At 43.1% G+C, this 26703-nt stretch overlaps 1 protein-coding gene and 6 non-coding genes across 8 annotated transcripts in view; 6 read left to right on the top strand and 1 right to left on the bottom strand.

Annotated features, from left to right (window-relative positions):
* The window catches only part of si:dkey-9k7.3 (circularly permutated Ras protein 1), a 43634-nt gene extending 38842 nt beyond the window's left edge, over positions 1-4792 (bottom strand). The window contains exons 1-2 of one of the 2 annotated variants that reach the window (XM_036958309.1): positions 4451-4792; positions 1347-1551 (exon numbers count right to left, since the gene is read on the bottom strand). In XM_036958309.1, coding sequence (XP_036814204.1) covers positions 1347-1551 — 205 coding nt within the window. In that variant the 5' untranslated portion in view covers positions 4451-4792. The remainder of the gene's footprint in view (positions 1-1346; positions 1552-4450) is intronic. The other variant, XM_036958310.1, reaches the window with a different exon arrangement.
* A 15571-nt stretch (positions 4793-20363) lies between these two features.
* Positions 20364-20450, top strand: trnay-gua. Its single transcript is given in 2 exon segments — positions 20364-20400; positions 20415-20450. It is a non-coding gene; the product is annotated as a tRNA-Tyr (tRNA).
* A 588-nt stretch (positions 20451-21038) lies between these two features.
* trnay-gua lies at positions 21039-21125 on the top strand. The gene is given in 2 exon segments: positions 21039-21075; positions 21090-21125. It is a non-coding gene; the product is annotated as a tRNA-Tyr (tRNA).
* A 1263-nt stretch (positions 21126-22388) lies between these two features.
* trnay-gua lies at positions 22389-22475 on the top strand. The gene is given in 2 exon segments: positions 22389-22425; positions 22440-22475. It is a non-coding gene; the product is annotated as a tRNA-Tyr (tRNA).
* Positions 22476-23063: 588 nt separating this feature from the next.
* Positions 23064-23150, top strand: trnay-aua. Its single transcript is given in 2 exon segments — positions 23064-23100; positions 23115-23150. It is a non-coding gene; the product is annotated as a tRNA-Tyr (tRNA).
* Positions 23151-25088: 1938 nt separating this feature from the next.
* On the top strand, positions 25089-25175 carry trnay-gua. Its single transcript is given in 2 exon segments — positions 25089-25125; positions 25140-25175. It is a non-coding gene; the product is annotated as a tRNA-Tyr (tRNA).
* A 588-nt stretch (positions 25176-25763) lies between these two features.
* On the top strand, positions 25764-25850 carry trnay-gua. Its single transcript is given in 2 exon segments — positions 25764-25800; positions 25815-25850. It is a non-coding gene; the product is annotated as a tRNA-Tyr (tRNA).
* The last annotated feature ends 853 nt before the right edge of the window (positions 25851-26703 follow it).

Raw genomic sequence — 26703 nt, 5'->3', positions numbered from 1 at the left:
TCAATAGTATCAATAGTATTATCATCAATATCATCAATAGTATCATCATCAATAATATCAATAGTATCAATAGTATCATCATCAATAGTATCAATAGTATTATCATCAATATCATCAATATTATCAATAGTATTATCATCAATATTATCAATAGTATCATCATCCATATTATCAATAGTATTATCATCAATAGTATCAATAGTATTATCATCAATATCATCAATATTATCAATAGTATTATCATCAATATTATCAATAGTATCATCATCCATATTATCAATAGTATTATCATCAATATCATCAATATTATCAATATCATCCATATTATCAATAGTATCATCATCAATATCATCAATATTATCATTATCATCAATATTATCAATAGTATTATCATCAATATCATCAATATTATCAATATCATCCATATTATCAATAGTATCATTAGTATCATCATCAATATCATCAATAGTATTATCATCAATATCATCAATATTATCAATATCATCAATATTATCAATAGTATCATCAATAGTATCATCATCAATATTATCAATAGTATCATCATCCATATTATCAATAGTATTATCATCCATATTATCAATATTATCAATAGTATTATCATCCATATTATCAATAGTATCATTAGTATCATCATCAATAGTATCAATAGTATTATCATCAATAGTATCAATAGTATCAATAGTATCAATAGTATTATCATCAATAGTATCAATAGTATCATCATCAATAGTATCAATAGTATCATCATCAATAGTATCAATAGTATCAATAGTATTATCATCAATAGTATCAATAGTATCAATAGTATCAATAGTATTATCATCAATAGTATCAATAGTATCAATAGTATCATCATCAATAGTATCAATAGTATCAATAGTATCATCATCAATAGTATCATCATCAATAGTATCAATAGTATCAATTGTATCATCATCAATAGTATCACCTTCCTCATCTTCTTCTTCATCATCATTCTTAGCTGCATGGAGCTCAAGTGTGTGTGTGTGAAGGATGAGGTTTCAAATCAAATCAAATCAAATTTATTTATATAGCCCTTCGTACATCAGCTGATATCTTAAAGTGCTGTACAGAAACCCAGCCTAACAATGCAGGTTTGAACACGGTGACACTGCAGTGAGAGCTGATAAGAAATCATCTAGGCCAGTGTATGTGTACGTGAAGTTTCCTATGGCTTGACATCTTCACACCTCTGTCACTCTTCACCCCACACAGACATTTCCTCTGAGTGTGAAACTGAGTGGTTCTCTCAGCAGCAGCAGCAGTCTGTATGTGTGTTGAGAGGTACCATGTCTGTACATTACCTTGCTGAGGGATGACTGAGATGCGGTTGTCGTACATGTGCTCTGTGACGGACAGTCTGAGGGCTACACCTGGATCTGTGGTCCCCCCCTCACCTGGAGGACTACAGGGGTACACACTCAAACCTGAACCCCCCTCATCTGAGCCCCCCATTAAACTCCCTTCTGGGCTCCAGTTACACACTACGTGACTGCAGGCAAACTCCATCTGGGGGAGAACGGAGAGAGAGGGGAGGGTGGGGAGGTGGAGAGAGGCCATCAATGTAAATAATAACTTGTTCTTAATTGACATGCCTGGTTAAATAAAGGTTAAATAAATAAAACAATTAAAAGAGAGAGAGATGAGTTATGAGTGACCCCTTTAGAAATTACGTTCTTCTGTGGGAATTTCAGTACTTCAGCATGATGTTTCCTACAGGTTTTATCATGGTTCTATCATGTTCTCCTGTTCTGCAGCATTGAAGGTCCCCTAGAACAGTGGCCTCCATAATTCTTAAATGGAAGAAGTTTGGAACCACCGAGGCTCTACTAGAGCAGGCCACCTGGCCAAACTGAGCAATCGGGGGCTAAGGGCCTTGGTCAGGGAGGTGACCGAGAACCCGATGGTCACTCTGAGAGAGCTCCAGAGTTCCTCTGTGGAGATGGGATAACCTTCCAGAAGGACATTCTTCTCTGTAGCACTCCACAAATCAGGCCTTTATGGTAGAGTGGCCAGACAGAAGCCACATGGTAGAGTGGCATGACAGCCCACTTGTAGTTTGCCAAAAGGGACCTGAAGACTCTCAGACTATGAGAAACAAAATTCACTGGTCTGATGAAACCAAGATTGAACTATTTCGCCTGAATGCCAAGTGTCACATCTGGAGGAAACCTGGCACCATCCCGACAGTGACGCATTGTGGTGGCAGCATCATGCTGTGGTGATATTTTTCAGCAGCAGGGACTGGGAGACTAGTCAGGATCGAGGGAAAGATGAACGGAGCAAAGTACAGAGAGATCCTTGATGAAAACGTGCTCCAGAGCTCTCAGGACCTCTGGGATGAAGGTTTACCTTCCAACAGGACAACGACCCTAAGCACACAGCCAAGACAAAATTAGGAGTGGCTTCGGGACAAGTCTCTGAATTTCCTTGAGTGGCCCAGCCTGAGCCCGGACTTAAACCTGATTCAAACATCTCTTGAGAGACCTGAAAATAGCTGTGCAGCGACGCTCCCCCATCCAACCTGACAGAGTTTGAGAGGTTCTGCAGAGAAGAATGGAAAAAACTCCCCAAATACAGGTGTACCAAGCTTGTGCCGTCATACCAGACAATACTCAAGGTTGTAGTCACTGCCAATGATTCAACAAAGTACTGAGTAAAAGGGTCTGAATACTTAACAAAGTACTGAGTAAAAGGGTCTGAATACTTAAAGTACTGAGTAAAAGGGTCTGAATACTTAACAAAGTACTGAGTAAAAGGGTCTGAATACTTAAAGTACTGAGTAAAAGGGTCTGAATACTTAACAAAGTACTGAGTAAAAGGGTCTGAATACTTAAAGTACTGAGTAAAAGGGTCTGAATACTTAACAAAGTACTGAGTAAAAGGGTCTGAATACTTAACAAAGTACTGAGTAAAAGGGTCTGAATACTTAACAAAGTACTGAGTAAATTGTCTGAATACTTAACAAAGTACTGAGTAAAAGGGTCTGAATACTTAACAAAGTACTGAGTAAAAGGGTCTGAATACTTAAAGTACTGAGTAAAAGGGTCTGAATACTTAAAGTACTGAGTAAAAGGGTCTGAATACTTAACAAAGTACTGAGTAAAAGGTCTGAATACTTAACAAAGTACTGAGTAAAAGGGTCTGAATACTTATGTAAATGTGTAAATGTGATATTTCTAATTTTTTATATTTTTATACATTTTTAAAAACGTAAATAAAACAAACTGTTTTTGCTTTGTCATTATGGGGTTTAGTGTGTAGATTGATGAGGGGGCAAAAACGATGTAATCCATGTTAGAATAAAGGCTGTAATGTAATAAAATGTGGAAAAAGGTGAAGGGGTCTGAATACTTTCCGAATGAACTGTAGTTGGTTTGAGATTTTTTTTTTAATCATTGAAATTTGGAGTTATTGATCTTTTAAAATATTGTCCCATGTAATATTGTGTAATTTACTAATGGTCCTTAACCAGCCCCCATAGGGATATCCAATATCAAACCAAATTGACCATGGGGATTACAATGGGGTCCCATGCAGCTAGACTCCTAATTGAGGATTACTTGGGTGTTACCAGCTGTGGGCAGGATTGAAATAAATCCAACCCAAGGAAAACTGTTGTGGTTCCCTTCATTCTATGACAGACCCTTTTATCCAATCATCTTGCTCATCTCAGTTTTTGCATTGAGACTTTTGATTTTATGATCAAAATTATCCTATTTACATTTTTGTAGTCAATTTTGACACTAGAATCAATGTTTCTGACTCATATCGATGTCACAATAGGCCATTTTCAAAATAAGAAGCAGATTTGTTTTTTAGGGGCAGTTTCTCTTTAAGTGTGATACTGTCACTTCCTGGTGACAACTTGTCACCGTGTTTATAGACATGAGATTAACGATGATCTAATTTCACACTAAACTTAATCTTTAGGGGAAAAAAACGAAAAAACATATTTTTTTGCGAAGTTGTGTGATAGTTCACTGTACTGTATCTAAAACAGAGAAGAATTCATATCTTAGTTTACACACATCTGAACACTTTATTGTGGAAAGATTATTCCCTAGAGAGAGATACAACTTCCACAATTGTGAAACATTATGTAAAACAACAAAAAAACTATATTTATATTAATATTCAACAGTTAATGTATTAGTAACTCGCCTGGTGTGTTTAAACACAGATCCAAAGCATTCAGAACCTTGTCTTTCTCTCTGTCTGTCTTTGTTATACCGGAATATAACATCACACTACCTCATAGCTGACATTCTTGTTGTGTCTCGGGAATTATAAACTTCTGTAACACCTGTCACAGTATCAATAGGAGATCGTGATGTTAGACAACAGTATGTTAGAAAATGATGTGTTAGAGAACATTATGTAAAAAAAAAAAAAAAAGCACAGGTACCTGAGTTGTAGAAGGGTTGACTTGTAGAGAGAAAGAAACCGGTACTCCTGTCTGTTTGTATGTCCAGCCAACTCTGAGGGTTTGTATTTGTGGTCTAAACCACCATGTTCCTGCATGTGTGTGTTGTGTGACTGTTGTGTGACTCTGCGTGTGTGCATGTAAATGTGTGTGTGTGTGTGACAGGAAGTGAACCGATCAGTGTTGAGGTTGGTAACAGAAACTCAACAAACCAAAGACACTGTGCCTGAGAGAAAGAGGAAGAGAGAGAAAGAGAGGAAAGAAAAGACGTGTCAGTTATTTATACAGTGCCTTGCGAAAGTATTCGGCCCCTTTGAACTTTGCGACCTTTTGCCACATTTCAGGCTTCAAACATAAAGATATAAAACTGTATTTTTTTGTGAAGAATCAACAACAAGTGGGACACAATCATGAAGTGGAACGACATTTATTGGATATTTCAAACTTTTTTAACAAATCAAAAACTGAAAAATTGTGCGTGCAAAATTATTCAGCCCCTTTACTTTCAGTGCAGCAAACTCTCTCCAGAAGTTCAGTGAGGATCTCTGAATGATCCAATGGTGACCTAAATGACTAATGATGATAAATACAATCCACCTGTGTGTAATCAAGTCTCCGTATAAATGCACCTGCACTGTGATAGTCTCAGAGGTCCGTTAAAAGCGCAGAGAGCATCATGAAGAACAAGGAACACACCAGGCAGGTCCGAGATACTGTTGTGAAGAAGTTTAAAGCCGGATTTGGATACAAAAAGATTTCCCAAGCATTAAACATCCCAAGGAGCACTGTGCAAGCGATAATATTGAAATGGAAGGAGTATCAGACCACTGCAAATCTACCAAGACCTGGCCGTCCCTCTAAACTTTCAGCTTATACAAGGAGAAGACTGATCAGAGATGCAGCCAAGAGGCCCATGATCACTCTGGATGAACTGCAGAGATCTACAGCTGAGGTGGAAGACTCTGTCCATAGGACAACAATCAGTCGTATATTGCACAAATCTGGCCTTTATGGAAGAGTGGCAAGAAGAAAGCCATTTCTTAAAGATATCCATAAAAAGTGCTGTTTAAAGTTTGCCACAAGCCACCTGGGAGACACACCAAACATGTGGAAGAAGGTGCTCTGGTCAGATGAAACCAAAATTGAAATTTTTGGCAACAATGCAAAACGTTATATTTGGCATAAAAGCAACACAGCTCATCACCCTGAACACACCATCCCCACTGTCAAACATGGTGGTGGCAGCATCATGGTTTGGGCCTGCTTTTCTTCAGCAGGGACAGGGAAGATGGTTAAAATTGATGGGAAGATGGATGGAGCCAAATACAGGACCATTCTGGAAGAAAACCTGATGGAGTCTGCAAAAGACCTGAGACTGGGACGGAGATTTGTCTTCCAACAAGACAATGATCCAAAACATAAAGCAAAATCTACAATGGAATGGTTAAAAAATAAACATATCCAGGTGTTAGAATGGCCAAGTCAAAGTCCAGACCTGAATCCAATCGAGAATCTGTGGAAAGAACTGAAAACTGCTGTTCACAAATGCTCTCCATCCAACCTCAATGAGCTCGAGCTGTTTTGCAAGGAGGAATGGGAAAAAATGTCAGTCTCTCGATGTGCAAAACTGATAGAGACATACCCCAAGCGAGAAAAAGTTTGAAATATCCAATAAATGTCGTTCCACTTCATGATTGTGTCCCACTTGTCCCAAAAAATACAGTTTTATATCTTTATGTTTGAAGCCTGAAATGTGGCAAAAGGTCGCAAAGTTCAAGGGGGCCGAATTCTTTCGCAAGACACTGTATATAGCTTTTTATGTTGCCTTTTCTCTCTCACCCTACCCTCACCTTTGTCATCAAACAACAAACCATTCAACCTCAGTTTCTCTCTCACCTTCGCACTTCTCTCTCACTCGCTCTCTTTCTCATTTCTCCACCGGTCAACCCCTTCACCTACAAGTGGACTTTGACCAGATAAGCTTTAATGAGCCATAACCAGAACACTTAACATCTAGCAGCACGGAATGTGTCAGAGAAGCCACAATCACAGAGGCAGCTCACCACAACAACGAGGAAATGATGGAACAGTTTAGACTACAGGGTTGTGCTCAATTCAGAATTGAATCTTTATTTAACTAGGGCAAGTCAGTTAAGAACACGTTATTATTTTCAATGACAGCCTAGGAACAGTGGGTTAGCTGTCTTATTCAGGGGCAGAACAACATGTTTACCTTGTCAGCTCAGGGATTTGATCTTGCAACCTTTACGGTTAACTAGTTCAACACTCTAACCACGAGGCTACTTGCCGCCCATTGAGAATGTCTCCTAAATTCAAATTAAACTCTTGAATTTGAATTAAATTTGAATTGAAGTAGTAAACAGGATACAGATTTGCAATTTGAATTAAAGGAAAAATAATTGAATAATGTGAAATTCTATGAAATTCAAATTACTCTTCAATTCTATATTATCAAATCAAATGTATTTATATAGCCCTTCGTACATCAGCTGATATCTCAAAGTGCTGTACAGAAACACAGCCTAAAACCCCAAACAGCAAGCAATGCAGGTGATGAAGCACGTAGGCTAGGAAAAACTCCCTAGAAAGGCCAGAACCTAGGAAGAAACCTAGAGAGGAACCAGGCAATGAGGGGTGGCCAGTCCTCTTCTGGCTGTGCCGGGTGGAGATTATAACAGAACATGGCCAAGATGTTCAAATGTTCATAAATGACCAGCATGGTCCAATAATAATAATCACAGGCAGAACAGTTGAAACTGGAGCAGCAGCACGGCCAGGTGGACTGGGGACAGCAATAATGTTTCCTACAGGTTTCCTCATGGTTCTATTTAAACTCATGTTTAAAAATGTTTTCACTCGTGAAAAAAAACACAAGAAAAGTTTAGTAACGTTCAGAGAACATTCTAAGAATGTTATTTAAGAACATATGCTTGTTCCCAGCATCAACAAACTCTATCTATCCTGTTTTTATCTATAGTCTGTTTGAACAGACTAAAAAATGAACAGCTTTGTATTAGGTTCGACTCTCACTGACGCCATGCAACAATAAAAAATAAATGTGTTTGCATGATTTTTGAAGCAAAATAATTTTCACGCGTCCTATCTGTGTTGTTCAAAACACTCAGATAGTGGTGTTATTAAAAGTCTTATGAAAATAGTCTTATGAAAATAATTTCTGGTCTTAATAAAACCTTTCAGGAAAATTTTCAGGGAACCACAGTAAAACATTTTCAGAACCTGTCTGCAACATAAAAGTTAGCGTTCCCTAAAACAGACACGTTTTTCACTTCTGACCAAAAAAAAAAAAAAAGATCTGTTTTACTGGTCAGGGAACTTATGGCTTTGTTCCTAGAACCAATGGGAGAACCCAGAACCAGTCTCTCTTTCTTTCTCTATCTCTCTCGGAGGACCTGAGCCCTAGGACCATGCCTCAGGACTACCTGGCATGATGACTCCTTGCTGTCCCCGGTCCACCTGGCCGTGCTGCTGCTCCAGTTTCAACTGTTCTGCCTGTGATTATTATTATTTGACCTCCAAGGAACCAAATGTGCTAGCTGGGTATATTTCACTAATCACTTGTTCAATATGGGGGAAATACTACATTCCCAGAATGCATTAGTTTAACCCTCAAGTTTACCCTGGAGGGCCTTCAAAAAGAAGCCAAACAAATGACATTTTTGGTGGATATATAATTGGCACTAAGCACTAAAGTTAAAAGAGTATATGAATATTGTTTCCAGAGAAAAGTTATATATTATTTGTTATCTGGAGGTGTGACCTGTCAGATTCAATGAAACTCTCATGTTCTATGACTGAGTGGAAATAATTTGAATTGCACTGAATTAAAATCCACTTTCTGTCACTCAAACTCAAATTCTACATCCTGTGGGGTGTGGCCAATTCAATTCCAATTTCAACTTACGAGTTGAATGAGAGTCAATTTAAAAATTCTGAGTTGAGGCCAACCCCTGATAGAATAACGTTCTACCACAGACACAAACACACAAGCCACTTTGCCAACATGTACTTGAATAGTGTTACATCTGCTTGTTTTACTACTGATAGTAGAAAGTGCAGTTTAGTTGGTCTTCCCTGGAAGAAAAGCATTTGGATATTTTTGATTATCTCCATTAAGTACCAGTATCTTGTCTTTAAAGTGCAACAATTTTACAGTTCTTATTCCACAGATAGTATGTGATGCTTCTCTACCATGATTGGTCCCTTTCAGGCCATTACAGATTTACTATTTAAAAAAATATATATATTTCACCTTTATTTACAACTGCGAAGCAGTTCGACACATACAACAACACAGAGTTACACATGGAATAAACAAACATACAGTCAATAATACAGTAGACAAAGTATATACACAGTGTGTGCAAATGAGGTAGGATAAGGGAGGTAAGGCAATAAATGGGCCATGGTGGCGAAGTAATTATAATATAGCAATTAAACACTGGAATGGTAGATGTGCAGAAGATTAATGTGCAAGTAGAGATACTGGGGTGCAAAGGAGCAAGATAAATAAATACAGTATGGGGATGAGGTATTTGGATGGGCTATTTACAGATGGGCTACGTACAGGTGCAGTAATCTGTGAGCTGCTTTGACAGCTGGTTCTTAAAGCTAGTGCGGGAGATACGAGTCTCCAGCTTCAGTGATTTTTGCAATTTGTTCCAGTCATCGGCAGCAGAGAACTGGAAGGAAAGGTGACCAAAGGAAGACTTGGTTTTGGTGGTGGAGGACAAGTTGGTTAGGATGATATCTATGAGGGTGCCCGTGTTTACGGATTTGGGGTTGTACCTGATGGGTTCATTGATAATTTGTTTGAGATTGAGGGCATCAAGCTTAGATTGTAGGATGGCCAGGGTGTTAAGCATGTCCCTGTTTAGGTCACCTGGCAGCACGAGCTCTGAAGATAGATGGGGGGCAATCAATTCACATATGGTGTCCAGGGCACAGCTGCGGGCAGAGGGTGGTCTATAGCAGGCGGCAACGGTGAGAGACTTGTTTCTGGAAAGGTGCATTTTTAAAAGTAGAAGCTCGATCTGTTTGGATACAGACCTGGATAGTAAGACAGAACTCTGCAGGCTATCCAGTAGATTGCAACACCGCCCCCATTGGCAGTACTAGTGTTTGAAGCATAGAGAGAATGCTCATGCGTTCTAATTTCAAAGCCAAACCCACCACTTCTGTGCGTGGACAAAGAACTCTATTTTCATGTCATCTGACCAAAGCACATGTTCCAATCCATGTGCCCGATGCCGTTTATCAAATTACACGCATTTTATGGGGCAAGTCCCTGCAGCAATGTTCCAACATCTAGTGGAAAGCCTTCCCAGAAGACTGTAGGATGTTATAGCAGCCAAGGTCGGACCAACTCAATATTAATGGCCATGGTTTTGGAATGAGCTGTTTGACGAGCAGGTGTCCATGGAAGCACAGAATCATCTAGAATGTCATTGTATGCTGTAGCATTAAGATGCTTTCCCTGAAACTAAGGGGCCTATCCCAAACAATGAACAACAGCCCCAGACCCTTATTCGTCCTCCACCAAACTTTACAGTTGGCACTATGCATTGGGGCAGGCGTTCTCCTGGCATCCGCCAATCCCAGATTGGTCCGTCGGACTGCCAGAGGGTGAAGCGTGATTCATCACTCCAGAGAACGCGTTTTCACTGCTCCAGAATCCAACAGCGAGCTTTGCACCCCAATGCTTGGCATTGCGCATGATGGTCTTAGGCTTGTGTTCGGCTGCTCGGCCATGGAAACCCATTTCATGAAGCTCCCGAAGAAACAGTTATTGTGCTGACGTTGCTTCCAGAGGCAGTTTGGAACTCAGTAGTGAGTGTGATGATTTTGATGACAGGTGATTTTTACGCACCATGCGCTTCAGCACTCGGCGGTCCCATTCTGTGATCTTGTGTGGCCTACCACTTCGCGGCTGAGCTGTTGTTGCTCCTAGATGTTTCCACTTCAAGATAACAGCAGTTGACCGGGGCAGCTCTAGCAGGGCAGAAATTTGAACTGACTTGTTGGAAAGGTGGCATCCTATGACGGTGCCACGTTGAAAGTTACTGAGCTCTTCATTCTACTGCCAATGTTTGTCTATGGAGATTGTATGGCTGTGTGCCCGATTTTATACACCTGTCAGCTACGGTGTGGCTGAAATAGCCGAATCCACTAATTTGAAGGGGTGTCCACATACTTTTGTATACTGTATATAGTGTACTTGTAGTCATGGTAATAAAACAACAAATGACACAAAGCACTAAACTTACATTTTATCCTATTCATTATTATATATATTTTTTTTATCTCATCGCTTCTCAATTCAGCCATTTTACTGTTTTAAGCCGTTCCCACTTATTCCTGTGTTTCACCCAGGAAGCGCTTCATGACAGCATCTGTGGAGGGAAAGCAACAACTAGAAGATAAAGAGTGCATAGAACAGTCAGGGGTTGGATTTGGGCTCAAAGTAAAAAACTTTTAAAAAAAGGAAAAATCCTCAATGTGAAAAGCTTATCAGATTCAGTTTAATAATAAATCCTAATAATGCCCTAATTGATTGATTGGTGCCCTAATTAATTGATTGGTGCCATACTTGATTGATTGAAGCCCTCATTGATTGATTGATGGCCTAATTGATTGATGCCCTAATTGATTGATTGATTAATGCCCTAATTGCAACGATTGATTTGTAAATTCAATTAAGGGATAGTTAACTTTTTTTTACACCTTACCCTGAAAGTAGTCCATGGGCCAGGATAAACTGTAATCCATGATTCAGAGTTGTTTACGTAGCGTTGTGGGGATTTGGCCATAAACATTGAACTTTTACTTAATGCCAAAATAACATGCAAAACAGGTAAGCCCCACCGCCCACCCCAAAATAATAAATAAATATATATATATATATTCTATATTCTATATAATTCTTTTTATGCCAAAATTTGGGGCTCAAAACAGGGTCGCCACTGCCCTTAATAATGGTACACCACTGGTCGCGTGACCGATCTAACAATGGAAGGCAGGCAAGATCAGCTGGGACCATCCAGCCAATGAGTGGGCACATACGCGTATGAACAACAGGGCTGCGTTCAGTACATTAAAAAATAAAAAAACATAAGAAAATGTTCAATTGAACGGATACGGTGCTGTACTGAATGACCAGTTGTAAAACCGGGAGGGATTGGGCTGTGTGTTTTCTAAGTGCACCGATGCCTTTTACAACACTTTGATATTGATGATCTGTTGCAACAGACAGTTTGTTAATGTTTCTACCGTTGTGGCTAGATGAAGTAGACCTAAAGCGCCATCTAGTGGTTGCGTCAGGGATAACAGCCTCACACGGAAAAGTAATACACGGCCATATCTTGTCTTTTATTTTGTAACTTATTTAACCCTTTATTTAACTAGGCAAGTCAGTTAAGAATATATTCTTATTTTGCAATGACGGCATACCCCGGCTAAACCTCCCTCAAATCCGGACAACGATTGGCCAATTGTGGGCCGCTTTATTCTGACTCCCGATCACAGCTGGTTGTGATACAGCCCGAGATCGAACCAGGGTCTGTAATGACACTTCTATCACTGCTGCGCCACTCGGGAGAACATCAAAGAACATTTGTTAATTTTACTGATAAGAAACTATTCATAAGAAACGAGATTCAATCCAAGTCCTCGGTCTCTGTCCCATTGTCGCATAGAGATCATTATTATCTCTCTCACTATGGAATCTGTGATAGCATCTGCAGAGCCATTGAGATGTACAATGTTACAATAAGCTGGCTACTATACCGGCAGACTTCCAGCAATTGTGCTAAGCTAACAACATTCAGAGCCAAAAATGGTATTTACGATTTCATCTGACTCTGGGTGTGTAGAAAAACGACCGAAATCTCAAAGTCTAGCATGTATCCCTTTAAACATGAACCCACCATAACAGGATTAAAGCACGGGACTGTTGAGCTAACATCAGGTGGCTAATTAAAAAACTATAGGGCTGATTGGGTTATTTTGTTACGGTGCGTGAATGAGGACCCAAAAGCGAATTAACTTAAACAGAGCTTCTTTAATTACCAAACATAGGTAGGCTCAGACGGACCGGCAGATTCCGACAGGACAAGACAAGGTTACAGCAAACATGACGACAGTCTGGTTCAGGCATGAAACACAACAAACAAGAATCCGACAAGGACAGGAACAAAAACAGAGAGAGATATAGGGACCTAATCAGAGGGAAAAAGGGAACAGGTGGGAAACGGGGTGACGAGGTGGTTAGGAGGAGACAAGGCACAGCTGGTGGAAATTGGGGGAGAAAAGGTAACCTAACAACGACCAGCAGAGGGAGACAGGGTGAAGGGAAAGGACAGAGACAAGACACAACATGACAGTACATGACAGTACCCCCCCACTCACCGAGCGCCTCCTGGCGCACTCGAGGAGGAAACCTGGCGGCAACGGAGGAAATCCTCGATCAGCGCACGGTCCAGCACGTCCCGAGAGGGAACCCAACTCCTCTCCTCAGGACCGTACCCCTCCCAATCTACGAGGTACTGGTGACCACGGCCCCGAGGACGCATGTCCAAAATTCTACGGACCCTGTAGATGGGTGCGCCCTCGACAAGGATGGGGGGGGGGGGGAAGACGAGCGGGGGCGCGAAGGACGGGCTTGATGCAGGAGACATGGAAGACCGGGTGGACGCGACGAAGGTATCGCGGAAGAAGAAGTCGAACTGCGACAGGATTAATGACCCGAGAAATACGGAACGGACCAATGAACCGCGGGGTCAACTTGCGAGAAGCCGTCTTAAGGGGAAGATTCTGAGTGGAGAGCCAAACTCTCTGACCGCGACAATATCTAGGACTCTTAGTTCTACGCTTATTAGCAGCCCTCACAGTCTGCGTCCTTTAACGGCAAAGTGCAGACCTGACCCTCTTCCAGGTGCGCTCGCAACGTTGGACAAAAGCCTGAGCGGAGGGGACGCTGGACTCGGCGAACTGAGATGAGAACAGCGGAGGCTGGTACCCGAGGCTACTCTGAAAAGGAGATAGCCCGGTCGCAGACGAAGGAAGCGAGTTGTGGGCGTATTCTGCCCAGGGGAGCTGTTCTGACCAAGACGCAGGGTTGCGAAAAGAAAGACTGCGTAAGATGCGACCAATAGTCTGATTGGCCCGTTCTGCTTGACCGTTAGACTGGGGGTGAAAGCCGGAAGAGAGACTGACGGAAGCCCCAATCAAACGGCAAAACTCCCTCCAAAATTGAGACGTGAATTGCGGACCTCTGTCCGAAACGACGTCTGACGGAAGGCCATGAATTCTGAAAACATTCTCGATGATGATTTGTGCCGTCTCTTTAGCAGAAGGAAGCTTAGCAAGGGGAATGAAATGAGCCGCCTTAGAGAACCTATCGACAACCGTAAGAATAACAGTCTTCCCCGCTGACGAAGGCAGTCCGGTGACAAAATCTAAGGCGATGTGAGACCACGGTCGAGAGGGAATAGGAAGCGGCCTGAGACGGCCGGCAGGAGGAGAGTTACCGGACTTAGTCTGCGCGCAGACCGAACAAGCAGCCACGAAACGACGCGTGTCATGCTCCCGGGTGGGCCACCAAAAACGCTGGCGAATGGAAGCAAGCGTACCCCGAACGCCAGGGTGGCCGGCTAACTTGGCAGAGTGAGCCCACTGAAGAACGGCCAGACGAGTAGGAACGGGAACGAAAAGAAGGTTCCTAGGACAAGCGCGCGGCGACGGAGTGTGAGTGAGCGCTTGTTTTACCTGCCTCTCAATTCCCCAGACAGTCAACCCGACAACACGCCCCTCAGGGAGAATCCCCTCGGGGTCAGTGGAGGCTACTGAAGAACTGAAGAGACGAGACAAAGCATCAGGCTTGGTGTTCTTAGAGCCCGGACGATAAGAAATCACGAACTCGAAACGAGCGAAAAAAGTCGTTAAAAAAGTCGTTAAGTCGTTTGGCAGAACGGATGTACTCAAGGTTCCTATGGTCAGTCCAAACGACAAAAGGAACGGTCGCCCCCTCCAACCACTGTCGCCATTCGCCTAGGGCTAACCGGATGGCGAGCAGTTCGCGGTTACCCACATCATAGTTACGTTCCGACGGCGACAGGCGATGAGAAAAATACGCGCATGGGTGGACCTTGTCGTCAGAGAGGGAGCGCTGAGAAAGAATGGCTCCCACGCCCACCTCTGACGCGTCAACCTCGACAACGAACTGTCTAGAGACGTCAGGTGTAACAAGGATAGGAGCGGATGTAAAACGATTCTTGAGGAGATCAAAAGCTCCCTGGGCGGAAACGGACCACTCAAAGCACGTCTTGACAGAAGTAAGGGCTGTGAGAGGAGCTGCCACCTGACCGAAATTACGGATGAAACGACGATAGAAGTTCGCGAAGCCGAGAAAGCGCTGCAGCTCGACGCGTGACTTAGGGACGGGCCAATCAATGACAGCTTGGACTTTAGCGGGATCCATCTTAATGCCTTCAGCGGAAATAACAGAACCGAGAAATGTGACGGAGGAGGCATGAAAAGTGCACTTCTCAGCCTTCACAAAAAGACAATTCTCTAAAAGGCGCTGGAGGACACGTCGAACGTGCTGAACATGAATCTGGAGTGACGGTGAAAAAATCAGGATATTGTCAAGGTAAACGAAAACAAAGATGTTCAGCATGTCTCTCAGGACATCATTGACTAATGCCTGAAAGACAGCTGGAGCGTTAGCGAGGCCGAAAGGAAGAACCCGGTATTCAAAGTGCCCTAACGGAGTGTTAAACGCCGTCTTCCACTCGTCCCTCTCCCTGATGCGCACGAGATGGTAAGCGTTACGAAGGTCCAACTTAGTGAAAAACCTGGCTCCCTGCAGGATCTCGAAGGCTGAAGACATAAGAGGAAGCGGATAACGATTCTTCACTGTTATGTCATTCAGCCCTCGATAATCTATGCAGGGACGCAGAGACCCGTCCTTCTTCTTGACAAAAAAAAACCCCGCTCCGGCGGGAGAGGAGGAGGGGACTATTGGAACCGGCGTCAAGAGCTACAGACAAATAATCTTCGAGAGCCTTACGTTCGGGAGCCGACAGAGAGTATAGTCTACCCCGGGGGGGGGGGTGGTTCCCGGAAGGAGATCAATACTACAATCATACGACCGGTGTGGAGGAAGAGAGGTGGCCCTGGACCGACTGAACACCGTGCGCAGATCGTGATATTCCTCCGGCACCCCTGTCAAATCACCAGGCTCCTCCTGTGAAGAAGAGACAGAGGAAACAGGAGGGATAGCAGACATTAAACATTTCACATGACAAGAGACGTTCCAGGAGAGGATAGAATTACTAGACCAATTAATGGAAGGATTATGACAAACTAGCCAGGGATGGCCCAAAACAACAGGTGTAAAAGGTGAACGAAAAATTAAAAAGGAAATGGTTTCACTATGATTACCAGAAACAGTGAGGGTTAAAGGTAGCGTCTCACGCTGAATCCTGGGGAGAGGACCACCATCCAGGGCGAACAAGGCCGTGGGCTCCTTTAACTGTCTGAGAGGAATGTCATGTTCCCGAGCCCAGGTCTCGTCCATAAAACAGCCCTCCGCCCCAGAGTCTATTAAGGCACTGCAGGAAGCTGACGAACCGGTCCAGCGTAGATGGACCGACAAGGTAGTGCAGGATCTTGAAGGAGAGACAGGAGTAGTAGCGCTCACCAGTAGCCCTCCGCTTACTGACGAGCTCTGGCCTTTTACTGGACATGAAGTAACAAAATGACCAGCGGAACCGCAATAGAGACAGAGGCGGTTGGTGATTCTCCGTTCCCTCTCCTTAGTCGAGATGCGGATACCTCCCAGCTGCATGGGCTCAGCACCCGAGCCGGCAGAGGAAGATGGTAGTGATGCGGAGAGGGGGGCGACGGAGAGCGCGAGCTCCTTTCCACGAGCTCGGTGACGAAGATCAACCCGTCGCTCAATGCGAATAGCGAGTTCAATCAAGGAATCCACGCTGGAAGGAACCTCCCGGGAGAGAATCTCATCCTTTACCTCTGCGCGGAGACCCTCCAGAAGACGAGCGAGCAAGGCCGGCTCGTTCCAGCCACTGGAGACAGCAAGAGTGCGAAACTCAATAGAGTAGTCTGTTATGGATCGATTGCCTTGACATAGGGAAGACAGGGCCCTGGAAGCCTCCTCCCCAAAAACAGATCGATCAAAAACCTGTATCATCTCCTCCTTAAAGTCCTGATACTGGTTAGTACACTCAGCCCTTGCCTCCCAGATTGCCGTGCCCCACTCACGAGCCCGTCCAATAAGGAGAGATATGACGTAGGCGACACGAGCAGTGCTCCTGGAGTAAGTGTTGGGCTGGAGAGAAAACACAATATCACACTGGGTGAGGAACGAGCGGCATTCAGTGGGCTCCCCAGAGTAACACGGCGGGTTATTGATTCTGGGCTCCGGAGATTCGAAAGCCCTGGAAGTGGCCGGTGGATCGAGGCGGAGATGGTGAACCTGTTCTGTGAGGTTGGAGACTTGGGTGGCCAGGGTCTCAACGGCATGTCGAGCAGCAGACACTTCCTGCTCGTGTCTGCCTAGCATCGCTCCCTGGATCCCGACGGCTGAGTGGAGAGGATCCGAAGTCGCTGGGTCCATTCTTGGTCGGATTCTTCTGTTACGGTGCGTGAATGAGGACCCAAAAGCGAATTAACTTAAACAGAGCTTCTTTAATTACCAAACATAGGTAGGCTCAGACGGACCAGCAGATTCCGACAGGACAAGACAAGGTTACAGCAAACATGACGACAGTCTGGTTCAGGCATGAAACACAACAAACAAGAATCCGACAAGGACAGGAACAAAAACAGAGAGAGATATAGGGACCTAATCAGAGGGAAAAAGGGAACAGGTGGGAAACGGGGTGACGAGGTGGTTAGGAGGAGACAAGGCACAGCTGGTGGAAATTGGGGGAGAAAAGGTAACCTAACAACGACCAGCAGAGGGAGACAGGGTGAAGGGAAAGGACAGAGACAAGACACAACATGACAGTACATGACATATTTAATATGTGTCACATATCAGTTTGCAACAATGTTAAAATAATGTATATATTTATCATTGAGTTAATAAATATGGTCTCTTTTTTGTTTTCTTGAGTAAAGCAGCTCCGTTATGCAGTTCTTTCAGCTCAGTGCTTTCTGTGGTGGTGGGGCAAGCCATCAGAAAATACAGAGCATTGCGCTGTGACTGGCTCAGTGTTCTGTCACTCATGAGGCCAAGTCTAAGGCTAGATCTCGAAAATTTTAGTCCTTTAAGTGCTGCCATAGAGTTACATTAAAAGTGCCAATCCAAGAAAGCTGAAGGTCACAGATAAAATGACGTAAAATCACCTTATATGTACAGCACCTTTGAATGGACTGATCATGTCAACATCATACTTTCAAAATCTTAGCTAGCAGTCATCATCATGAATCAAGTCGACAATCTACTGGCATGTCCTTTTTAATCCTTGCCATATGAAGAGAAATTATAGATGAATCGTATCGGTGCCATTGGACATAAACATTACACAACAAGTTGGAAATCGCAAATTCAGCGATGAGTGTTTTGGAAGGAATCTGGGATTAAGGGTCTGTTTTCCAAGTTTAAAATGATAAACATTCAACATTGGCCATGCTATCAATGAAGCATGATTTGTGTCGTGTTCAAAACAACTATTAACTCAGAATTGTGAAAACTTGACTTCGTTGAGTTCAAGACAACTGGGAATTCCGGAAAAAAATGAGTTCCGACTGGAAAATTCATTTTGAATGGTCATCCAACTCGGAATTGGAAGTCGCGAGCCATGACCTGAAGATCAATGACATCATCACGATTCGACCTTGTGTTTTTCAGAGTTCCCAGTTTATTTTTTTTAGTTTACCTTTATATAACTAGGCAAGTCAGTTAAGAACAAATTCTTATTTTCAATGACGGCCTGCTTATATGCCCCCTTTATTTATTATATGGTTCTGACTTGGTGTACATGGAGAACACTGTAAGAAGGGCCCATGTTCTGAATTCTTTCTCTGTACATTTCAAAAGTGCTGAACAAATAGTTATATTGACTACGTCCGTCCTAGCTCGCTGATTACGGATTGTCTGTTATCCGCTTGCCGTCCCCTTATGACATAGTTTGAACTTCTCAATTGTCAGTAGAAACCACATTTGTTTAAACAAATCAGCCATATCAGCTTTGTTATTTTAAAAAGCAGTAATTGAGGCTGAATTAACTGTTTTGCTGCCAGACAAGGCTTTCGGTGATAGCCAGGTGTAGCAGTGGTAAGGTGTTGGGACTGAATGTATTGTTTAGTGTTGTGTTATGTATGGGCTTTGCTGGTATGCATCCCATATTTTTTGTTGTTGTTGCCCCACCAAGATTTACATGCTAAACTCGCCACTGCACGCAACTCATTGGCAAAAGAGACCATGGTCTCAGCATGACTCCCTGCTTAAATAAATGTTAGAATATATACACTGTATATATATAATAGTCTTTGGGGAGGCACAGACTAGAACACGGAAGTAGGATTAGAAACGAGTGTTTGGATTTTGAAAATGTTTACAGAGTAAAGATAGCCTGACCGAACTGAATAAGCTACCCAGTTCTCATTCGACAAAAAAATTCTAAACTACAGTAGTGTTGTGTGCTTTTAAATGAGTGCTTAACCTCTGCTATTGTGGAGATTTTCGGGGGAAGTTGAGAAAACGGTAGTGGAGTACCAGGAGAATATTCGGCTACGGAAACTGTTGCGGATCACACCAGAGATAAAACTATGTAGAAAAGGTTTGTTTGTAGATACTAGCTAACAATAGTTTGCCCCAGTATGTCGACGATTAGTATAATGTCTCCTCTCTATCGCCCAGGAAGCTCCGATTCAGAAACTATCTTCATGTACAACTGAAGAACAAATGTGGACACTATAACGTTTGCAGAGCTGTTTAATGTGAGTTTGAATCGGCTTTAAAGGCTCTGCATTGGTCGTGCAGCATTTACGGCGATACGGCCTCTGCAGAAGTCAGGGCATTCATACTTCTTGTGCTTCGCAGACCTGTTGTCAAGGCAGTGAGTTTGTGTTTATACAGGATCTCCCGCCCCCACCTACCGTCAACCAATCATGCCCATGCATGAGCTATATAGAGTCCTCCACATTGTTACACAATTTGAGAGGGCACGGCGATGCGTGTTGGGGAATAATCAGAATTAGTTGGGTAACATAGCTAAGATGTTTTATATTCATTATTATTGTGAGTTACTTCTCATCAGAGTGTTTATTTTTGTATAATACTGTTCGTCCCCCTTGTGCTTGACAAACAAATTATCTTTCCCTGAGAGCTGAAATATTTACTTGTTGACCTTCGATAGGAATGTTGGTAGAGCAGCAGAGAGTACTTGAAATTGCAGCAATCTTAAGGTCACTGGTTCACACGAGGTTAACTTTTTCTGCAGTTGTGCCAAATTTTTTATGTTTGCCTTATGTTTGCCCAAAAGCAATTCATTCCCTGACCGGGAATCGATTCCGTGGTGCAGCAGTCAAAGCATCAAATCCTAACCAATAGACCACCGGGAGAGATCAAAAGCCAGCTTGCAGTGAGGGGGCTAAAGAGCATTCTTCACCCTCGGCTCACTTTTTCTCTATTCCCAAAGGCAACTACTTGCAATCTCAGGGGATGTAGTTTAATGGAAGAGAGCCTTTGTTTCAGGTAGGAAGACCGGGTTCAATTCCCACATCTCCACAAAACAACCAAACTCTGCAGATTAATTTATTAAAGGGAACATATGCTTCTGCTGAACTTCTGACCATCTAGGTTATGGCGTTAGGAAGCATTTGTCAACCTTCGATAGCTCAGTTGGTAGAGCGGAGGACTGTAGCTGAAATTGTGGGAATCCTTAGGTCGCTGGTTCAAATCCTGCTCGAAGGATTGCATATTTTCTTGTGTCTTACGCCAACTTTTTGACAGCAGTGCACTTTGACATGTGCTTGACAAACAAGTGATCATTCCTTGAGAGCTGAAATCTTCACTTGTTGACCTTCAATAGGAATGTTGGTAGAGCAGCAGAGAGTACTTGAAATTGCAGCAATCTTAAGGTCACTGGTTCTCACGAGGTTAACTTTTTCTGCAGTTGTGCCAAAATGTTGATGTTTGCCTTATGTTTGCCCAAAAGCAATTCATTCCCTGAACGGGAATCAATTCCGTGGTGCAGCAGTCAGAGCATCAAATCCTAACCAATAGACCACCGGGAGAGATCAAAAGCCAGCTTGCAGTGAGGGGGCTAAAGAGCATTCTTCACCCTCGGCTCACTTTTTCTCTATTCCCAAAGGCAACTACTTGCAATCTCAGGGGATGTAGTTTAATGGAAGAGAGCCTTTGTTTCAGGTAGGAAGACCGGGTTCAATTCCCACATCTCCACAAAACCACCAAACTCTGCAGATTAACTTATTAAAGGGAACATATGCTTCTGCTGAACTTCTGACCATCTAGGTTATGGCGTTAGGAAGCATTTGTCAACCTTCGATAGCTCAGTTGGTAGAGCGGAGGACTGTAGCTGAAATTGTGGGAATCCTTAGGTCGCTGGTTCAAATCCTGCTCGAAGGATTGCATATTTTCTTGTGTCTTACGCCAACTTTTTGACAGCAGTGCACTTTGACATGTGCTTGACAAACAAGTGATCATTCCTTGAGAGCTGAAATCTTCACTTGTTGACCTTCAATAGGAATGTTGGTAGAGCAGCAGAGAGTACTTGAAATTGCAGCAATCTTAAGGTCACTGGTTCTCACGAGGTTCACTTTTTCTGCAGTTGTGCCAAAATGTTGATGTTTGCCTTATGTTTGCCCAAAAGCAATTCATTCCCTGAACGGGAATCAATTCCGTGGTGCAGCAGTCAGAGCATCAAATCCTAACCAATAGACCACCGGGAGAGATCAAAAGCCAGCTTGCAGTGAGGGGGCTAAAGAGCATTCTTCACCCTCGGCTCACTTTTTCTCTATTCCCAAAGGCAACTACTTGCAATCTCAGGGGATGTAGTTTAATGGAATAGAGCCTTTGTTTCAGGTAGGAAGACCGGGTTCAATTCCCACATCTCCACAATACCACCAAACTCTGCAGATTAACTTATTAAAGGGAACATATGCTTCTGCTGAACTTCTGACCATCTAGGTGATGGCATTAGGAAGCATTTGTCAACCTTCGATAGCTCAGTTGGTAGAGCGGAGGACTGTAGCTGAAATTGTAGGAATCCTTAGGTCGCTGGCTCAAATCCTTCTCGAAGGATTGCATATTTTTTTGTGTCTTACGCCAACTTTTTGACAGCAGTGCACTTTGACATGTGCTTGACAAACAAGTGATCATTCCTTGAGAGCTGAAATCTTCACTTGTTGACCTTCAATAGGAATGTTGGTAGAGCAGCAGAGAGTACTTGAAATTGCAGCAATCTTAAGGTCACTGGTTCTCACGAGGTTAACTTTTTCTGCAGTTGTGCCAAAATGTTGATGTTTGCCTTATGTTTGCCCAAAAGCAATTCATTCCCTGAACGGGAATCAATTCCGTGGTGCAGCAGTCAGAGCATCAAATCCTAACCAATAGACCACCGGGAGAGATCAAAAGCCAGCTTGCAGTGAGGGGGCTAAAGAGCATTCTTCACCCTCGGCTCACTTTTTCTCTATTCCCAAAGGCAACTACTTGCAATCTCAGGGGATGTAGTTTAATGGAAGAGAGCCTTTGTTTCAGGTAGGAAGACCGGGTTCAATTCCCACATCTCCACAAAACAACCAAACTCTGCAGATTAATTTATTAAAGGGAACATATGCTTCTGCTGAACTTCTGACCATCTAGGTTATGGCGTTAGGAAGCATTTGTCAACCTTCGATAGCTCAGTTGGTAGAGCGGAGGACTGTAGCTGAAATTGTGGGAATCCTTAGGTCGCTGGTTCAAATCCTGCTCGAAGGATTGCATATTTTCTTGTGTCTTACGCCAACTTTTTGACAGCAGTGCACTTTGACATGTGCTTGACAAACAAGTGATCATTCCTTGAGAGCTGAAATCTTCACTTGTTGACCTTCAATAGGAATGTTGGTAGAGCAGCAGAGAGTACTTGAAATTGCAGCAATCTTAAGGTCACTGGTTCTCACGAGGTTAACTTTTTCTGCAGTTGTGCCAAAATGTTGATGTTTGCCTTATGTTTGCCCAAAAGCAATTCATTCCCTGAACGGGAATCAATTCCGTGGTGCAGCAGTCAGAGCATCAAATCCTAACCAATAGACCACCGGGAGAGATCAAAAGCCAGCTTGCAGTGAGGGGGCTAAAGAGCATTCTTCACCCTCGGCTCACTTTTTCTCTATTCCCAAAGGCAACTACTTGCAATCTCAGGGGATGTAGTTTAATGGAAGAGAGCCTTTGTTTCAGGTAGGAAGACCGGGTTCAATTCCCACATCTCCACAAAACCACCAAACTCTGCAGATTAACTTATTAAAGGGAACATATGCTTCTGCTGAACTTCTGACCATCTAGGTTATGGCGTTAGGAAGCATTTGTCAACCTTCGATAGCTCAGTTGGTAGAGCGGAGGACTGTAGCTGAAATTGTGGGAATCCTTAGGTCGCTGGTTCAAATCCTGCTCGAAGGATTGCATATTTTCTTGTGTCTTACGCCAACTTTTTGACAGCAGTGCACTTTGACATGTGCTTGACAAACAAGTGATCATTCCTTGAGAGCTGAAATCTTCACTTGTTGACCTTCAATAGGAATGTTGGTAGAGCAGCAGAGAGTACTTGAAATTGCAGCAATCTTAAGGTCACTGGTTCTCACGAGGTTCACTTTTTCTGCAGTTGTGCCAAAATGTTGATGTTTGCCTTATGTTTGCCCAAAAGCAATTCATTCCCTGAACGGGAATCAATTCCGTGGTGCAGCAGTCAGAGCATCAAATCCTAACCAATAGACCACCGGGAGAGATCAAAAGCCAGCTTGCAGTGAGGGGGCTAAAGAGCATTCTTCACCCTCGGCTCACTTTTTCTCTATTCCCAAAGGCAACTACTTGCAATCTCAGGGGATGTAGTTTAATGGAATAGAGCCTTTGTTTCAGGTAGGAAGACCGGGTTCAATTCCCACATCTCCACAATACCACCAAACTCTGCAGATTAACTTATTAAAGGGAACATATGCTTCTGCTGAACTTCTGACCATCTAGGTGATGGCATTAGGAAGCATTTGTCAACCTTCGATAGCTCAGTTGGTAGAGCGGAGGACTGTAGCTGAAATTGTAGGAATCCTTAGGTCGCTGGCTCAAATCCTTCTCGAAGGATTGCATATTTTTTTGTGTCTTACGCCAACTTTTTGACAGCAGTGCACTTTGACATGTGCTTGACAAACAAGTGATCATTCCTTGAGAGCTGAAATCTTCACTTGTTGACCTTCAATAGGAATGTTGGTAGAGCAGCAGAGAGTACTTGAAATTGCAGCAATCTTAAGGTCACTGGTTCACACGAGGTTAACTTTTTCTGCAGTTGTGCCAAATTTTTTATGTTTGCCTTATGTTTGCCCAAAAGCAATTCATTCCCTGACCGGGAATCGATTCCGTGGTGCAGCAGTCAAAGCATCAAATCCTAACCAATAGACCACCGGGAGAGATCAAAAGCCAGCTTGCAGTGAGGGGGCTAAAGAGCATTCTTCACCCTCGGCTCACTTTTTCTCTATTCCCAAAGGCAACTACTTGCAATCTCAGGGGATGTAGTTTAATGGAAGAGAGCCTTTGTTTCAGGTAGGAAGACCGGGTTCAATTCCCACATCTCCACAATACCACCAAACTCTGCAGATTAACTTATTAAAGGGAACATATGCTTCTGCTGAACTTCTGACCATCTAGGTGATGGCATTAGGAAGCATTTGTCAACCTTTGATAGCTCAGTTGGTAGAGTGGAGGACTGTAGCTGAAATTGTAGGAATCCTTAGGTCGCTGGCTCAAATCCTTCTCGAAGGATTGCATATTTTTTTGTGTCTTACGCCAACTTTTTGACAGCAGTGCACTTTGACATGTGCTTGACAAACAAGTGATCATTCCTTGAGAGCTGAAATCTTCACTTGTTGACCTTCAATAGGAATGTTGGTAGAGCAGCAGAGAGTACTTGAAATTGCAGCAATCTTAAGGTCACTGGTTCACACGAGGTTAACTTTTTCTGCAGTTGTGCCAAATTTTTTATGTTTGCCTTATGTTTGCCCAAAAGCAATTCATTCCCTGACCGGGAATCGATTCCGTGGTGCAGCAGTCAAAGCATCAAATCCTAACCAATAGACCACCGGGAGAGATCAAAAGCCAGCTTGCAGTGAGGGGGCTAAAGAGCATTCTTCACCCTCGGCTCACTTTTTCTCTATTCCCAAAGGCAACTACTTGCAATCTCAGGGGATGTAGTTTAATGGAAGAGAGCCTTTGTTTCAGGTAGGAAGACCGGGTTCAATTCCCACATCTCCACAAAACCACCAAACTCTGCAGATTAACTTATTAAAGGGAACATATGCTTCTGCTGAACTTCTGACCATCTAGGTTATGGCGTTAGGAAGCATTTGTCAACCTTCGATAGCTCAGTTGGTAGAGCGGAGGACTGTAGTTGAAATTGTGGGAATCCTTAGGTCGCTGGTTCAAATCCTGCTCGAAGGATTGCATATTTTCTTGTGTCTTACGCCAACTTTTTGACAGCAGTGCACTTTGACATGTGCTTGACAAACAAGTGATCATTCCTTGAGAGCTGAAATCTTCACTTGTTGACCTTCAATAGGAATGTTGGTAGAGCAGCAGAGAGTACTTGAAATTGCAGCAATCTTAAGGTCACTGGTTCTCACGAGGTTAACTTTTTCTGCAGTTGTGCCAAAATGTTGATGTTTGCCTTATGTTTGCCCAAAAGCAATTCATTCCCTGAACGGGAATCAATTCCGTGGTGCAGCAGTCAGAGCATCAAATCCTAACCAATAGACCACCGGGAGAGATCAAAAGCCAGCTTGCAGTGAGGGGGCTAAAGAGCATTCTTCACCCTCGGCTCACTTTTTCTCTATTCCCAAAGGCAACTACTTGCAATCTCAGGGGATGTAGTTTAATGGAAGAGAGCCTTTGTTTCAGGTAGGAAGACCGGGTTCAATTCCCACATCTCAACAAAACCACCAAACTCTGCAGATTAACTTATTAAAGGGAACATATGCTTCTGCTGAACTTCTGACCATCTAGGTTATGGCGTTAGGAAGCATTTGTCAACCTTCGATAGCTCAGTTGGTAGAGCGGAGGACTGTAGCTGAAATTGTGGGAATCCTTAGGTCGCTGGTTCAAATCCTGCTCGAAGGATTGCATATTTTCTTGTGTCTTACGCCAACTTTTTGACAGCAGTGCACTTTGACATGTGCTTGACAAACAAGTGATCATTCCTTGAGAGCTGAAATCTTCACTTGTTGACCTTCAATAGGAATGTTGGTAGAGCAGCAGAGAGTACTTGAAATTGCAGCAATCTTAAGGTCACTGGTTCTCACGAGGTTCACTTTTTCTGCAGTTGTGCCAAAATGTTGATGTTTGCCTTATGTTTGCCCAAAAGCAATTCATTCCCTGAACGGGAATCAATTCCGTGGTGCAGCAGTCAGAGCATCAAATCCTAACCAATAGACCACCGGGAGAGATCAAAAGCCAGCTTGCAGTGAGGGGGCTAAAGAGCATTCTTCACCCTCGGCTCACTTTTTCTCTATTCCCAAAGGCAACTACTTGCAATCTCAGGGGATGTAGTTTAATGGAATAGAGCCTTTGTTTCAGGTAGGAAGACCGGGTTCAATTCCCACATCTCCACAATACCACCAAACTCTGCAGATTAACTTATTAAAGGGAACATATGCTTCTGCTGAACTTCTGACCATCTAGGTGATGGCATTAGGAAGCATTTGTCAACCTTCGACAGCTCAGTTGGTAGAGCGGAGGACTGTAGCTGAAATTGTAGGAATCCTTAGGTCGCTGGCTCAAATCCTTCTCGAAGGATTGCATATTTTTTTGTGTCTTACGCCAACTTTTTGACAGCAGTGCACTTTGACATGTGCTTGACAAACAAGTGATCATTCCTTGAGAGCTGAAATCTTCACTTGTTGACCTTCAATAGGAATGTTGGTAGAGCAGCAGAGAGTACTTGAAATTGCAGCAATCTTAAGGTCACTGGTTC

The sequence above is a fragment of the Oncorhynchus mykiss genome, chromosome 21, assembly GCF_013265735.2.
Source record: "Oncorhynchus mykiss isolate Arlee chromosome 21, USDA_OmykA_1.1, whole genome shotgun sequence".
Lineage (NCBI taxonomy): Eukaryota > Metazoa > Chordata > Actinopteri > Salmoniformes > Salmonidae > Oncorhynchus > Oncorhynchus mykiss.
This window is presented reverse-complemented; position numbering and strand designations above follow the sequence as displayed.